This window comes from Nicotiana tomentosiformis, chromosome 4 (genome assembly GCF_000390325.3).
Source record: "Nicotiana tomentosiformis chromosome 4, ASM39032v3, whole genome shotgun sequence".
NCBI classification, from domain to species: domain Eukaryota; kingdom Viridiplantae; phylum Streptophyta; class Magnoliopsida; order Solanales; family Solanaceae; genus Nicotiana; species Nicotiana tomentosiformis.
The window spans coordinates 122,300,104-122,318,254 of NC_090815.1; the positions used below are offsets into that span (position 1 = coordinate 122,300,104).

Genomic DNA, 18,151 nt, shown 5'->3' on the forward strand with positions numbered 1-18,151 from the left:
AATTGACAAGATAAAAATTGGCCAAGTGGTAAAATTGTGCGGACCGCGCCAGAATTATGCGGACCGCACAAGCCCTTCACGGTTGCACAATTCTATGTCCGGTCGCACAGCTGAAAGATGGAAAATGCCAACTCTATGAAGTTCGCCCTGACAAAATCCCTTAAGGATTTGTGGCCGCGATCAAAATTTCGGGAACCTCACATATTGTGTGGCCTCAACCATTTTTATGCGGACCACGTCACTGAATCAGCTATTGTGTTAGAAAAGGTAAAGAGTGCCGACCGCACCAAAATTGTGCGGCCTCACTCAGGTAAGTCGGGGGCCAAGATGGTCAGAGTATAAATAGGACTTTTTGAGACTATTCACACTTTACACACTCTGACCTCTCAAGCTAGACTAAAGCACAATGCACTCTTTCTTGTTTTCAATCTCATCTCATATTCATCAAGTGTTGATTTACTACTACATTTCATTACCGGTATGTTGATTTCAATGAATTAATTTCATCTTTTACTTTTCTTTTCTCTTTGTTTTAGTTTTCTTTTTATCTAGGGTTAGATTCATGCCAAATATGTCAAATTGATGCTTAATTCTTGCTTAGAAGCATGTGGGTAGTGTTTGAATGCATAATGGGGGCTACGGTTAGTAGCTTTTATTGTTTAATTGAAACAAATTATCACTAATTAGTGAAAACTCTAGTATTAATCGTACTTCGGTGCCGCTCTGATTTGAATTTTGCGGCCGCACACATTTTTGTGCGGTCCATGCTAGGGTATGCGGCCGCATATAAAACTGTATGGTCCGTGATATCCTAGGTTGAAGGCACTTGTCATTGCTAAGTTTGTGCGGCCGCACTTAATTTTTTGCGGTCCGTGATTGGTTTTTGCGGCCGCACTCAATTTTGTGCGGTCCGCACAATTAAACTTCAGAGACCCAATAAATTGATTATGCGACTGCAACAACTTTGTCTTGAGCAGCAGGGTCTGCGCATGCATTGTTGTGGGCACGTGCGGCACTATTTGGATCTGCCAGCGGCTGGGCGTTGGTGCTTGGCATTGGATCTGTGCGCGGGGCACTGTCAGTGCTTGCGGCGCTTTTGGCAACATGATAGTTTGTGCGTGCGGCATTGTCGGTGCGTGCGGCATTGATGGCATTTGCCAGCCACTGGGCGCTGGCACTGATTATCGGTGGGGAGACAGAGGCGCATGCACGCTTGTCATTTGGCGCTGCCGAGACCACGGGGCCGACCGTGGTGCTAGGCATTGGGAGGCTTGCCGGGACGCCACGGGGCTTGTCCAAGGGGTCATGGGTCGATGATGGAAAGTAGCCCATGACTAGTGACTTTGTTCAATTGGCGATAATCAATACACATTTGCATTGTTCCATCCTTCTTCTTCACAAATAATAGCGGTTGACCCTAAGGCGATACACTCGGTCTGACGAACCCTTTGGCTAGTAACTCCTCAAGTTGTTCTTTCAACTCCTTCAATTCTTTCAGTGCCATGCGACACGGTATGATAGATATATGTTGGGTATCTGGAGCCCAGTCAATACATAAATCAATATCACGATTTGGTGGCATGCCTGGAAGATCTGAAGGAAATACATCGGAGAACTCCCGGACTACAGGCACTGAATCAATCACCGGCGTCTCTGCAGTAGTATCCCGAACATAGGCTGGATAAGCCAAGCAACCCTTCTCGACCATATGCGATCCTTTAGAAAAGAAATAACCCGATTAGATACACTAACAGACGAACCCTTCCACTCCAACCTAGGCAATGCTGGAATAGCCAAGGTAACAATCTTGGCATGGCAATCTAGGATGGCATGGTATGGAGATAACCAGTCCATGCCCAGGATGATTTCAAAATCGGTCATCTTAAGCAGTAGAAGATCTGCTCTAGTTTCATAACCACAGAATTTAAAGTAATGCAGGACAGGAAGATCTGATTCATAATAACAAAATCACCCACAAGGATGGACACAAAAACAGGAGTACCTAAGGACTCACGAGAAACACCCAGGAAATGAGCAAATAGAGATGATACATAGGAATATGTAGACCCTGGATCAAATAATACAGAGGAATCTTTACCGCAAACATAAATAATACATGTGATCATGGCCTTTGAGGTCTCTACGTCTGGTCTAGCCGGAAAAGCATAGAACTGAGCTAGAGCACCACCTGGCTGGCCTCCATCTCTAGGATGGCCCCTAATCACCTACCCTCTACCTCTGGGTGGTCGGACGGCTAGTGGAGAAAATTGTGTGGTAATCATAGGCTGCTGACCCTGGTGCACTAGCCTACCCTGAAGCCTGGGGCAGAATCTTCGCATGTGACTGAAATCCCCGTACTCGTAACAACTTCTCGGTGCGATGGGTTGCTGACTAGAAGTCTGGTCCTGGTGACCTGAATACCCACTGGAAGAACCCTAAATAACTGGTAGGCGACAAGAGCTCTCTAGCATAGCACTAAAATAAGGTTGTACTGGAGCACCCGAGGAGGTGGTGGTGCTGGATATGGGGGCCTGCTAGACTGCCATCTCACTAACTGACCTCTACCCCTAGACGGAGCACCTCCAAACTCTCCAGAATATCTAAACCATTTATCTCTCATAACTTGCTCTCGGCTACGCTGACGCACCCCCGCAATCCTCCAGGCTATCTCCACGACAAACTCATAAGAAGTACCTATCTCAATCGCTCGGGCCATAGTGGCCTGAATGCTAGTATGCAAACCCGCAACAAACCTCCATACTCTCTTTGCATCAGTAGGGAGTATCATAAGTACATGGCGAAATAACTCAGAGAACCTCGCCTCATAATCGGTCACTGATATCTGGCCCTACTGGAGTTGCTCGAAATGAAACCGCAACTCTTTCCTCTAGGAGGAGAATCTATTGGTCTGCCAAGAAGATAAGACTTTCATCATCTACGGGCCTTTCCCTTTAGCTGAAAAGTAAAAAAGTTTACCCCATGAGACTCCAATATCCTCATGTTGTGCAGTCTGTCCCTGCACCGATCAATGAAGTCCTGGGGATCCACATGTCGCTCTCTCCAAAAAACAGGAGGATGTAGCCTAGTCTATCAGTCCAATAGCTTCTGCGGCTCGGTGGTTGCAACTAGTCTGGGCTCAGGTGTAGCTGCTGCCACTGGTTGGGCCCCACCCATGGGTAGTGCACCCTGGGTCTGATACACAGCAGTTGCCTGCCCATGAGCCTATGCGGTAGGATTCTATTCTCCCCCTTCCGCCTGAGATGTGGCTAGGTTTGCCGGAAATAAACCAGCCTGAGTCATAGTGTCCATGAATCGCAGAATACGGCCCATGACCTCCTGGAATCCCGGTGCAGACGTAAAATCCACCGGAGCTGGCTCTGCTGCGGGCACCTTGCCTTGCTCCTCGATAATAGGATCCTCTACTGGATCCACTGGTGGTATAACTGGGATAACTCTGGGACGTCCTCGTCCCCTACCACGGGTTAGATCCCTCCCTCGGCCTCTAACAATAGAGGGAGTAGTTCTTCCCTGATTTGGAACCTCATTAGAGCGCGTTCTCACCATCTGTTAGAGAATAAGAGAGAGATATTTAGTACTACATAAATTGAACGATGGAGTATGAAGAAAGGTAGTTTCCTAACACCCTATAGCCTCTCGAAGATAAGTACAGACGTCTTCGTACTGATTCGCAAGACTATTTTAGGCATGCATATAACTTGTGAGACCTACGTGAACCTAGTGATTCGATACCATGTTGTCACGACCCAATTTCACCTATAGGTCATGATGGCGCCCAACACCACAGCTAGGTAAGCCAACTAGTGATTTAATCACATATTTAATTCTTTACAAATTAACCGAGTAATTAAATTAAGATAATATGAAAAGATCTGGTAAAATAAAATAACCAAAAAAATAATTAAATCTAAAAAGTTCTACTAGTGTGTGCCAAGACCTGGTGTCACAAATGTATCAGCAACTAGTATGTTATACAAATTTTCTATATACTGTCTGAAATAAATAGACAAAATAAAAATAAAAGGAGAGGCACTAGCTGCTGCAGGATAACTCAGAAAGGCAAATCACCACTAGGCCTCAAGGTATCGTGGATACGCTTCGGTAGGTCCAACTATAGCATCGATCTCAGGTCCTGCACATAAAAAGTGCAGCAAGTGTAGCATGAGTACGTAAACAACGTGTACCCAGTAATTATCAAGCCTAATCTCGAAGAAGTAGTGACGAGAGGTCGACTTTGACACTCACTATGAGTCAATAATATTACAATAGAAATATTTAATTAAACATGATTTTTTTTAGGCGAACCACAATAATTTCCTTAACAAACATAAATAATTAATTCCTTATATTTTAATAATTTCCAATTTATCAATTAGCTTCACAAGTCGCACGTCCCACAGTAGTGTACACGACACTCTGGATCGGGTCGTATGACCTCGGCAGAAATTGTGCCTAATAATAATGATTACACGATACCTTGATATTTTAATTGCAGCTTGTGAAGCTAATTGATAAATTAGAAATTATTGGAATTGAAAGAATTAAGTATCTCTACTTGTGAAGGAAATTATTGTTAATCCTATAAATCATGTTGATTTAATATTTCTATTTTTAATATTATTGACCCTTAGTGAGTGTTAAAGTCGACCTCTCGTCACTACTTCTTTGAGATTAGTCTTGATACCTTCTGGGTACACGTTGTTTACGTACTTATGCTACACTTGCTACATATTTTTTGTGCAGGTACGTATATGTCTAGTGGCCTTGTGGGCGTAGAGGTGTGGTTAATGCAGAGACTTAGGTGAGCTGCATTCTATATTACGATCCGCAGCCAGTAGAGTCTCCTTTAGAGTTATTTATATTTTTCCTGTCTAATTTGTATTCCCGACAGTTGCTGTATTTTATGTTATATTCCTAGTAAATGCTCAGATACTTGTGACACCGACTTTTGGGAGTGGTTATGGGTTGTTTAATAATTTAGTTGCTAAATTATTTATCACTTACTCTATGACTTCTATATTTACTATTTAATTGAGGAAATTTTGATTTCAAAAATACTAAAATGGGTAGTTAAATTAATTAGTCAAGGTTGTCTTGCCTGACAATGGTGTTAGGCGCCACCACGACCTTTAATGGGTTTTGGGTCGTGACAACATGGTATCAGAGCACTAGGTTCACTTAGGTCTCACGAGTCATGAGCAAGTCTAGTAGAGTCTTGCGGATCGGTACGGAGACATATGTACCTATCTTTGAGAGGCTACATGACTGTTAGGAGCACTTCCCTTCTTGATTCCTGATCGTGCGATTTATTTCCTTTGAGGCTTATGCCTTTGTTTCTTTCCTATTAATCTTGTGCGACGTGAAATGCTTGTTATAAATCGGGAATTGAGGAATTGTAATAGTAGTACAGATGTGGTGCATGATGTTTCTCCCTACATAATTGATTGATCTATTGTCGTCGCCTTGGAGAATGTGGTTCTGTCATTCAAGCTCAGTAGCTATATTTCGGATAGTTTTGAGGCTATGCATATGTTTCTACGATGTTCAGGAGTTATTGTCTCGCGAAATTGATGTAATGGCGGGGTGCTCGTTTATGTGCCGACGCAGTGAATGACTTGAAAGAAGGTTTTTCTCAATACATGATGTAGGGGTTCGGCGTTTAATCCCAGCAAAGGAAAGGTAATCGTACTATGAATGTCCAGGTTTGGGGTTGATGGAGTAATGAGACTTGATATTTTTGAGTGTGGTAGAGTTCTCAATTGTGATGTAGTGTCATCGCCTTGTTAAATGCGTTAAGGTTCGTCGGTGTTATGGTTTTCTTCAACTCGCCTTTATGGCGGGGTGTTAGGAATTGGTGTTGGGGAAGCAGTTGTCAAAAATCGTGGTATGCAATGGTTCAGGATCGAATCGGTGTTCCTAGTGTTGATGGATCGAGAAGGATGATCTTCGAAGAGGTTTAAAGCTGGTAGTGATCTATTGGTTCAAGTACTACAGAGACGGAGTTTAAGTTAAGGCAACGACTGGGCAGCGGAGGATGAGGAAGGACATGTGGGAGGTATCTTGTGGTGGTTAAGTTCCTAGAAAGCCAAGTGTGAGAAAGAGAAGTCGAGTAGTTGCTTAAAGGATAGGGTTTGACCAAAGTGAGAGAGCGGCAGAGTAATATATGTGTTTTGTGGTAGGATAACTACACGCCTTGGGGAAAGTTTGGAGTAATTTGGTATTCATGGTGGACAGTGACTAGGTTTACGAGCTTTATTTGGAATATTAACTACTATATTGAGGAAGATTGGGTGCGGCAGGAGGGATTTGCTTAATAGGAATCAAGATACAACATGACTTTGGATTGGAATGTATTGTCGCACCATTAGTTAATGTCAACGGGGAGTGAACGGACTTGTACAACTAGTTAACAAGCACGAGCTCAGGATGGTATATTGGTTTCGTAGTAATAGTACTTGGTGCAACATTGTTGGAGGATGTCGGCATGGAATTTCCACAGGTGGGATATCTCCCGTAAGTAGATGAGTGGTTTGCGGAGTGTTGATGGAGCTTCTACGAAGAAGTTTACTGACTATCCAGTAAGAGGTCAAGTATGTGAATGTGGCTAGTGATTCAGAATGTTCATGAAATGTTTAACATAAGGATTTCGAGGAAATTGTTGGGTCGATTATGCGAGATTGTGTCAATGGGGGATAATGTGTCTTAGTAGGTTCTAGAATTATGTAATTGTAGCTTCAAGCTAAGTGGGAGAGCCCCACCGTCTACAATTGGATTACATGGTTGTCTATTTGTGAGGTTTCTGGTTATCAGTGTATTGGTGGGTCATTACAACTAAGGAAAGAAAATATTAGTGGTAATTTGAGCAAAGGATTTGGGGAATGTGTGCCATATTTGGCCTTATCGATTCATGTTCAGGCATTGCGAAGACTCAAAGTCTATGCTTCGTGTTGATGTGATGTACAAGGAAGGTTATTCGGCCGAGTGCTTCTTTGAAAGAGTGTTCAATTGCTAGTAGAGCCTTGGAGTTGATTATATTCGGGACCAGGTCAGAATGGGTGACTCTCAACAACGGTCCTAGTGGATTCAAAAGTTAAAGTGCGGTGCCTAAGGATTTCGAGCCTGTAGTATGGTTAAGTATCGAGCTTTTGCAGCAGATTATGAAAGCGGCTTGGAGTGTTCTACGTTATCTTTGGGCCGCGAGCATTGGAGGAATGGAAGAAAATATTTTCAGATTCATAGAGGGATTTTCTAGAATAGGTGTACCAGTTGAAGATGCGAATATGCGCATAAGGAGGGTATGAGATGGTTTGGGGGTTTTGGAGACAACGTGGTCTCATGAAATGAGGTCACACAGGATGAGTGCGGATTTGGGTCCATGATGTTTTGAATGGAGCTATTATTATTCCTAAGGCAAGTCCAGCGTAAATTAGAAGAAGTTGGATCGGTTAGCAATGGTTGAATTGGCATGATGGTGGCGATGATCAGTTCCTTTATCTTGTTAAGTTATACAGGTGGTTGTAGCGGTACGTGCAAGGCTTGGCGGCCGCCGTAATTTGATTTATTTGGAGGTAGTTGATTCAAATGGCTTTGTTGTATAAATGGAGTCTGGAAGAGTTATGATGGTTGAGATCACGGTTTGAGGTTGTGTCTTTTTCTACTATTTGGGGATATTCGGTTACGTGTTGCATTGGCCCTTCTGAAATGATGCTAAGTGGAAGGTTCTAGCCAGTAAAGTATTTAATTCTACTAGTAATTCAAAGGTTATGGTGAATACACGTATTTATCACGTAGCGGCATGATAAGTGCGGTGAGTGGTATGGAAATTGGAAGTTGAGGATCGAGGTTGCAGTTCGGTGTTGACAGGGATGTCACGAGTTTGGACGAGCAGGGAAGGATTCAAATGTTTAGAGTAAGCTGGTATTGTTTTTAGCGTCACCTGAGATTGGTGTCTTGTGTGAGAGGCTTTATGTATTGATTTGTGGATTTCTGATTTTGCTCTACAGCATTTGTGTGGCCGGTGGTATGGATGTGCAGACTTGTTATCTGGTGCGGAAGGTCGTGGGAGCGTATTCCACTGGAAGAATGTATGAGTATGACCTATAGTCACTTAATTGATCAGGGATTGAGACCAAGTATGGAGATTGTGGTACTATCACTAATTTGAGAAATTATACCTGAAGGGCGCTCTATTCAGTTGGTTGATAATTGTGAAAGTTTGTTTCGAATTCGATAGTTGTTCTTGCATGTCATAGGAAAAAAGGGTCATTGTGGATCCTGGAGAGATTATTTACCCAAGCGTGATATGATAAAAAAACTTTATTTTGAGGTTTGTTGATGGGTCCAAATGTGGAGGTGTACTCTACACCAGCCTAGGTGTGTTCATCCAGCATAACATTCATTATGGAAGAATATTCGGGCGTAGGATGTTAATTTCGTTGCCAAGTATTTCATGTGGTACTTTATAGTGCCATGTGGGCTGTGGGGTGGCTTGATTATTTGTACAATGTGCTGAGGTCCCGCACAACGGTGGTATTATGTAAGCAGGGTGGCTCTCGAGATGCAGATCATATATCGCACCTTAGTTGTGTTTGAGTTTTATACCGTATGACGCTACCCATCCCCCCAGGATTCGTATTATGCATTTGGCATGCTTATGATTGATATTCAAGCATTCGTGAGTATAAGCGTTACGGTTCGAGGTGTGTTTTACTTAGATTATTAAGTGTGGATCGGGTGGCACGCCGCCACGGGTAACATGGTTAGATCGGGTGGAACGCCGCCACAGGTATCATATGTGAATTGGGTTGCACGCCGAAATAGCGTGATGTTGAGCACAGTTCCCTATATCTATTCCTGTGTGTTTTGTCCGCATTTTCTGAGAAAGATTCATGATATCTTTTCAGTTGTTAAATTAGTTACGCGAGTTGAGTAGCTCTTTCCAGAGTTCAATTTTCCTTATGTATCATATTCGAGTTTGTATCCAGTTAGCGCATTGTTGGTGTCATACGAGATCTTGGTCAGTGTTTGAAGTGGCTGATTGCATGTATAGCTTATACTGGGTGAGACGGGACTACTGGACCTGAAATAAGTGCAATCAGATTTTTATAAGGTATATTAAAGAACAAATATCGCTATTCAGTTCAGAATGAGGTGATGGTCCTTGTATGGAGGAGAGACTCCATGATTTGTTAATTCGGCAGTTGGTTATGAATTTCTACACATCTCTTCCGTCGTGGCAGCATTTCAAGAGTTGGAGCATGACTTATATGTGTCATGAGGTAAGTTGTGGGCATCAGATTCGTGGAATTTCGACTATTGCTATCAGAGGATATTATTATGGTTATGTGAATTATGCGGTGCATAGTGTGGATTTAGAAAAGGTATGCAACCATGTATTGGTTCATCGTGTAGTGATTGATACGGTGTTCGGATGATGGAAACAGGCCTGGCGGAGAATTCCGGATGTTGGAATTGGGCTCTAAGTCTTATTTGACAAAAAAAAAGAATCTTTAGACTGACTCGAGCTAGTGAGCTCAACTAATTTTGGTAGCATGGATAGGTTCACGATGTGTTAAACAATGATTTCAGACAACTCCAGAGCAGTTCTTAGCACGTTCGAGGACGAACGTATGTTTAAGTGGGAGAGAATGTAACGACTTGACCGGTCGTTTTGAGCTCTAGCGCGTCATTCGGCGGTTTGAGACCCTGAGCATCTTCATATGACTTGTACACATGGTCGAAATTTAATTTCGTAAAGTTCGGAGTTGATTTGGAAAGAAAATTCTCATTTCGAAAGCTTTAAGTTGGAAGAATTGACTAAGGTTGGAATTTTTGAGTAAAGGGCCTCGGAATCGGGATTTGAAGGTTCCAGCAGGTTCGTATGTTAATAAGTGTACGAGTCATATTATAAGTGATGTGGGGTCTAAGGAGAGCCCTAAGTCAAGTTGGAAATTACATGATAGACTAAAGCTTCAAATGAGTACACACAAAACCTAACTTTGGACGAGCATGCCTATATATATAAGGAGTTATATGGTGGACAACCTATCAAATGAAAGATCTTCAAGTCTAATTTCTAACTCGTTAAACCGTTAGTCATTCGAATATTTCTACAAGGAGTTATGGACGTTTTAGTAAAAGGTGTCCAGCAGGGGAAAACTTGTAATACGAGGTACAACCTGCACAGCCGAGGTACAACTCGCTGAAGCACATGTGCTTATATAAGGCAGTCACGGGCAGCAACCATTTTTGGGGATTTTCTTGAGCTAGGGATTGGTTCTTTAATGGTGGATTCGACCTTGGGGACTACTTAAGAATACAAGGTGAGTTTTCTTTTTGGATATTTTAAGTTAATAACATCCTATTAACACTAGTATTAACATCCTTCAATCTTTGAAATCCCTAGACATCTTTCAAGTTGTTCAAGAACACCAAATTTTCCAAACATTGGAATTTTAAGGAGAAACTTCAAGAAGGTAATACTAATGCTTTAAGATTATTTCTTATGAGTCGGTGAAAGTAATTCTAATATTTATTTCAAGTTATTATGGTTGGATAATTGATTTCATAAACCCTAGTTCATGGCATGAATAATGTTCTTGAGAAAATGAGGGAAAGATAAATAGTGTTCTTAGAAATGATATTAAAGGATGCAATGAACCTATGAAATCATTTTCTAGCTTAGTTGGAAGTGTTCAACTAAGTAATCACCAAATTGAATGTTTTGGAAATGTTGGTTAAGGAAGATGATGAATAGTAATTTGGCGGTGTTGAAGAATTAATGTAGTATCATTGATAACATCAAATGGGTTTTAAATAATAAGAATGGAGTTGAATATGCTAGTAAGTGAACCAATTAGACGATTTGAGCTGGAGGCTTGTAGCCAACTTGTGAGCCATAAATGGATATTGATAAATATTTTTGAGTCATATTTTGATTGTAATTGAGATTGTAATTATATATATCAAATTGTTGGTAGCGTATGAGCATTTTAATCAATGTTACAATATCGGAGGAGGATTAAAACCTTGTAAATGTTAATAAAGCAAAAGTGAGTTTTGGAGCGTTGGGCGTCGGTCGAGTTATTTGAAAGGCTTGGGAGCCGGCTATGGAACTTCGGAGCGAGGTAAGTCTCTTGCCTAACCTTGTAAGAGAGAATTTACCCCTAGGTGATTTAAATTAATAATTATTGCTAATTATGGGGACTACGTACGCACGAGGTGACGAGAGTCCGTGCGTAGCTACTAATATTGCTAAGTACGGGTAGTTTAGGACTCAAATCATGAATTACTTATGATAATTGCATCTTTTAGTTAATTGAATATTGGAATTTTTGTTGTAAATTGTTAGAGGAAATAATAAGAGGCTGAAATTTCACATATTTGAATTTTTGCTCAAATTATTTAACTGTTGCTATAAACTGTACATCATGGTGTTTAAATCTTAATAAAAATAAATATATTTTCATTCCGGAGTTACATAAGAAAATGTCATCCTTTCTTGTGGAGCGGGCCGAACGCCTCGGCAGTATAGATGCATCTATGGATCACGCCGCACGTCCCTCAGTAGTGTACACGATACTCTGGATTGGGTTGTACGACGTCGACAGAAATCATTCCTAATAATAATAATTACACGATACTTTGATATTATATTGCAGCTTGTGAAGCTAATTGATAAATTGGAAAGTATTGGAATTGAAAGAATTAAGTATCTCTGCTTGTTAAGGAAATTATTGTTAATCCTATAAATCATGTTGATTTAATATTTCTATTTTTCATATTATTGATCCTTAGTGAGTGTTAAAGTCGACCTCTCGTCACTACTTCTTCGAGATTAGGCTTGATACTTACTGGGTACCCGTTATTTACGTACTCATGCTACACTCGCTGCACATTTTTTGTGTAAGTACGTATATGTCTAGCGGGCTTGTGGACGCAGAGGTGTGGTTAATGTGGAGACTTAGGTGTGTTGCATTCTATATCCGCAGCCAGTAGAGTCTCCTTCAGAGTTATTTATATTTTTCCTGTCTAATTTGTATTCCTGACAGTTGCTGTATTTTATTTTATATTCCTAGTAAATGCTCAGACACTTGTGACACCGACCTTTAGGAGTGGTTATGGGTTGTTTAATAATTTAGTTGCTAAATTATTTATCACTTACTCTATGACTTCTATATTTACTATTTAATTGAGGAAATTTTGATTTCAAAAATACTAAAATGGGTAATTAAATTAATTAGTCAAGGTTGGCTTGCCTGACAACGGTGTTAGGCGCCATCACAACCTTTAATGGGTTTTGGATCGTGACACTTATTTAGGAGAGTAGGGTTCTAACAGTCAAAACGACTGGTTGGGTCATCACAGCAATATTTCAAATTTATCTAAGGAAGCAATCCTAACACCAATTATTTTACATTATTTTTGAAAAATATATGTCGAGTTCCGAAAATTGACAAAAAAATAAAGAAAGCACATTTGAGCCAAAAGTTCGCCATTAAGGGTGTGTTTGGTATAACGGAAAATATTTTCTTGGAAAACAAGTAGTAATCTTATTCATTTTTCGGTGTTTGGTACGCAAATTAAGGAAAATAAACTTCTCAAGAGTATTCATAAATTATAATTTAGATACGATAAACATGAAGCTATAAACTTTCGAACCAACAACCTTCCGAACCCACAAATTTCAGAAAATTCTTAACCGCTAAACTTTCGAATCCGTAAACTCTATAATTGTTAAACCCGCAAACTTTCAAACACATAAACCTCTGAACTCATAACTTTGGAACACGTAAAATTTCGAACCTGTAAACTAAAATATAAAAAAGCCAGAACTAAAAATATAAAAAAATAAAAAAAAAATGGGGAGGGTGGGGGGTGGTTTAGAAAAAAGAAAAAACAGAAAATTAAAAATACAAAAAAATAATAATAATAATTTTTGTGGGGGGGGGGGGAGGGGGGATTGGGGTGGGTGGGTGGCGTAGAAAAACGAAAAAATAAACAGAAAATTAAAGTTGGAGGGGGTTGGGGTTAGATGTGAGGGTAGGTGGAGTTTTTGGAAAATATTTTCCTAACTTTTTCTAGGGAAGTCATTTTACTCTAATTTCAAAAAAATGTGATATCTAGAAAAATATTTTCCAAATTATTTTGTGCAACCAAACTTTTGAAAAATGAGAAAACATTTCCCGTCGTACCAAACACACCCTAAGTGACATGATTTTGACTGCTCAATTTTGCGAAACGTAGTTCTTAACCTTATAAACGTGTTCCATATTCAAATAATGACATGATTTTGATTGCTTAATTTTCCAAAAATGTAATTCTTAACCTTATAAACGTGTTTCAAAAACAGATTTTTAGCAGACAAAACAAACAATATCATGTCTTGCTGTTCGTGGCTGTTAATATTAGGTTGTTTTTAAAAGTCAACAACTTTTGATATAAAATAGAAAATTGTTATCTTGCACCTTTGAGACTTATCCAATTCATTCCCTAAACTTCACATATGCAAAAACTCTTAGAAGTGTGGTAGAATGGTTGAGATTTAAGACTCCTTCCATCCTTTAACCAAAGAGGTTTAGACTTTGAGCTCTCAAAATGAAGAAATTTTGGATAGGGAGCCTTGGACTTACCTTACGAAAATGCATGCATGGTAACAAGAATTTTATACTTCATTAAGTTACATCTTTTTATAACACACAAATTGAATTACACTTTACATCAAACACAAATTGAATTTTACCCGTCATCTATAACAGATTAAAGCTTTAAAGTAAATACAAAGCTAAATAAAGACAATGATTTCTTGTGTGCTCCAAACAAATGATGTGCTACTCTGAGGTTTTGTTTGTATGAGGTGACTTGGAATCCCTGAGTCTTTTTTCTTCTGAAAGTACCTTCGCAAACCTGTCAAATATAATATAAATCAATTAATTAATTAACACGAAATACTTTTCTTGGTATTAGTAATACTATATACAACTATATAAGATGGTAATGTTCAGAAGAGAGTTGAATTACCTTTTCAAAGTTTCTTCATTTGTGCCACCATTTTTGCATTGTTCAGATAGGCCTGTTTGCAAATTTACCCTTGAAACTGGTTTCTTCAATAAAGCTTTCCCTATTTCAACCAATTTGTCCATGTTCTCTTTGGTTGCTATGTCAACAGAGGAGTCTGTTCCAGTTAATGTGTCATCCTACAATTGATGAACAATATAATTATCTTAGTCAAGATAAAGACATAAGATCTAAAACTTTCCTCTCTTTTTCCAATATTATATTTGAAATAGTTTGACTAATATACACGGCACTAGTATACAAAAAATTTATATTATAGGTCGCTCAAAAGCTAATTACAACTAATTTTTTTATTGCAAGCATGAAATGGTATAACTTGCAAAACATGATAAGTAACATGATACAACAGATAGTACAACAACCTTTTACGCTATTAAAGTATAATTAAATTCTATTTGAAAATAAGTGGATCTCCAAACAAAGCAGCTTCAACTTATGTAGACTAAACAACATCAACAACAACAACGATCCAGTGAAATTCCACTAGTGAGGTTTGGGGAGGGTAGAGTGTACGCAGACCTTACCCCTACCCCGAAAGGGTAGAGAGGCTGTTTCCGATCGACCCTCGGCTCAAGAAGACGAAAAGACGACGAAAAGAGGCAATATATTAAAATGTATTAAAAGGTTATTCAATCAATTGTTTTTATGTAGCAAACCAAGACAACCCGCAATCAAGGAATAGAAGCTACCATCCCCGGGGAGATTCTATTATCTCTCTACCCAACTTCTCATCTAACAGCAAAGAAATTCAGTGGCGGAGGCAGGATTTTCATTAAAGAGGTTAAAAAAATTAAATAATTTAAAGAGACTGTGACCAATGGGAATTAAACGAGCAATCTCACAAAGGTTTTGAACCCCCTTGATCACTGAGCTATACTTTTGAACTGCGTTAAGGGGATACAAAATATAATATATAGAGGTATAAAATGAATTTTGACTGAAATGTATAATGTACCCTTTCTGTACCCTAAATCTGCCCTTGCCAAGAATAAGATAGTTAAGACACTCAAGTTGTCGAATGATTTAGGATCAAATGAGAAAATCAATCCGAAGAGAGAACCTCAATAAGGACGAAAAAGGCCATCCATCTATTAATACCAATCAGTACTTCTTAGAATTTTTATTTTTAGGCTTATATAATTGTACCTGAATACGAAGGTAATTTTCTTCAGAATGAAGAGCTTGGAAAACAACAGAAATATGAAGATCAACCATATCACCACTGGCTTGAGTAAAAACATCCACAATTGGAGTTGAACCTCCATTAAGAAGCCAACCCAAGATACCCCATTTGGATGCAATTTTAGCATTATATTTCTGTTCCACTTTTGCTGATCCAGTGCCTATAGATATCACCAAAAACCTCCCATAATCAATGGGTTTGATTGGGAAGAAATTTGGGTTTCCAGTCATTATTTGATGGGTCACTTGGCTTGTAGCAACAAGGGCCTGAAATAGCAATTACCAAATCATATACCCCTATGAGATGTTCAAGAGCGTGATAAAAATCAAGAATTGAGATAATTGGGAAGGGAAATGGCTTCCGCACAAAAGTGAGGAAAGTTTTCCATAGCAACCAAACTTCAGAAAATGACTTATTTTCTTGTAAACATTTTGGCCATAAACTATAGTTAAAAAATAAAATAAAAAGTACTGTACGTACTGGATTGTTAGCTGCTACTCCACCATCGACAAGATTGAACTCATGAAAGTTGCCATCTTCATCTTGGGTCTGGAAATAATGTGCAGGAAGATACGTTGGAGCAGCTGATGTGCTGATGCATATATTGGAAAGCCGAGCATCCATTAATGGTTTTACTCTAGCCTGTTGGCATTTCGAAATTATATATGTTAGTCTTTACCTATATATATATATATAGATATCCATCAGTTGAATTAAAACCTAGACAAAAACATTTTCACATAAATTCAGAGGTAAAGGGAGAGAAAAGGACCTCAAAAGTGGAGAAAATTGTTGGCTGTAGATTCTTGATATCAAAAGTAGGAATGACCACATTAGTCAATGTCTCATGCAACAGAGTCTCCCCTAGTTTCTCCTCTATGACTTGGTGAAGATACTTCCCATTATACTTTGGTCCCATTAGAGATTTCAAGGTCTTCAATAATGATCCAAACAATACCATCGATCTGTAATGAAGAGCAAGTATTTAAGATAATATTGTACTTGAAACAAGAATTTAAATAAAGTAGTAGTAGAAATAGAAAAAGTTACTTTTTCTGTGGGAATATCTTAGGGCCATGTTCAAGATAGAAGGGTTTAATGTCTTTAGCAGCAAACAAAGGACGTTTGTCTTTGTCTGGAGCTGTTAGCATGGCTGTGACTAGACCACCAGTGCTTGTTCCTGCAATTATATCGAAGTAATCCGCAAGCCTTGCATCTTCACCATCCAATTTCTGCAAACAAAAAGCATTATATATAGAGGACATTCAATTAAAATCCTCTTCATTTTAAGAATCTAGAAGGTTACAATGGAAGCTTAATTCACCTGGAGTTGAGATTCAAGATACTCAAGAATAGTGGCAGGAATTATTCCCCTAATGCCACCTCCATCGATGCTGAGAATGGTTATGAGTTTACCATAAGTTGGAGGCTGCAACTTTAAAGAGCCAGATGATGAAATTGCCTTCTTCATTTTTCCTAACTTGGTAATTTGATGAATTTAAGAGTTACGATCGAATATTATTGTTGGATTTTTTTTAAGCAAGTAATTAATAACACAACAATGCTTAAACATATTGATCTTCAACAAAAGGTCGAATCATCTATTTATAGCCCTCAAAGTATGATTAAAGAAACTTCCCCACAATGCTCATCATATTAATTGCTTCTACTACTTGCAATCCTGGATATGTTTTGGAGACCGATAAATTTTATTTTATTTTTCAAAATCAAAGAGTGATGACCACGAATATATCTAGAACCAGTCAGAGGCGCCAAAAACTTTCACGTTACGAGAAAACATTTGGGACTCTTATTTATAATTTTATACGAATAGTTTATCAATATCATTTTAGTTTGTCGACACTAGAAAATTTTGATTGGTAATATAATTAAGATGGAACGACTATAGTTATCTAGCAAACAAAATATATAAAGTAACAGTGTGTACCCTCAAAATCGGATAACAATTAAATTTGTAAGTGGATTTAAGGATACGCGGATTAACTTGACACAAAATGATAAATTAGATTACAATTGAAATAAATAGTAATAAAGTAAATGCAAACCACACTATTGGACAATTTGTGCCTTGGAAGGTTAGCCACCCTCAAGTTAAATGCACTCCAATCGGTATCAAGACACATAAGAATATGAGCTTTAAGAGAAATAACAATAATATATTACTTTGGAATGCGTGTTACCTCCCAAATAAATTATCAGACCCCCTTTATATAGTAGAGGAGTCCTACTTTAAAAGGTAAAAAATCTCTTGATTTGCTGATTGCAGGTTCCTTATTTATACGTGCCGAGATTTTCGCCGTAATATCCGACCGGTTACGGATATTTCGGTCTTCTCTTGGTTATGCAAATAATGTTTCTTCGAGCTCATTCGGGGTTATGGTCGACTCCGGGATCACAGACTCAATGTTCTCGAAGGTAGGCGTTCTGACCCTGGGTTCTAGCCGGTGGGACTTGGAGTCTATCTTTACCCCTTTATTGCCAAGTTCCGATCCCGACCCGCCATGTCGTAGGCGAGCTCAATTTCGACCGTATACAGAAAGTCCCCCCGTTTTTCAGAGAGTAGACGACGAGAAACGACATGAGCTTCCAATTCTTACTTTGATACCCTGCGACAGAAATGACAGAATAAACGAAACGTCTAGTCAGTCAAGTCTTAATGGCATTAAATGCTTGCCAATTGCCGGTCGGCTACTCCTGGATGTGAATCGTGTCTGAAAAATTATAAATACTCCTTCCTTTGTTCATTCAAACTTTACACTCAAGCCTTCTACCCTCGTACCTAAAACATTTTGATACTTTTAGGCACTTATATTCTGGTTTTTTGAGATCTTTTATAAGAAATTTTGTTCTTTT

At 39.1% G+C, this 18,151-nt stretch overlaps 1 protein-coding gene across 1 annotated transcript; it reads right to left on the minus strand.

The window, feature by feature from the left end:
• Positions 1–13,651: 13,651 nt before the first annotated feature.
• Positions 13,652–16,840, minus strand: LOC104105291 (patatin-like protein 2). The gene is made up of 7 exons (XM_070200210.1): positions 16,602–16,840; positions 16,328–16,509; positions 16,050–16,242; positions 15,758–15,919; positions 15,241–15,543; positions 14,038–14,213; positions 13,652–13,923 (listed from the first exon to the last, which is right to left on the minus strand). The coding sequence occupies exons 1-7, from the start codon at positions 16,746–16,748 to the stop codon at positions 13,848–13,850; spliced, it is 1,239 nt and encodes a 412-aa protein (XP_070056311.1). The 5' UTR covers positions 16,749–16,840; the 3' UTR covers positions 13,652–13,847.
• Positions 16,841–18,151: the final 1,311 nt, after the last annotated feature.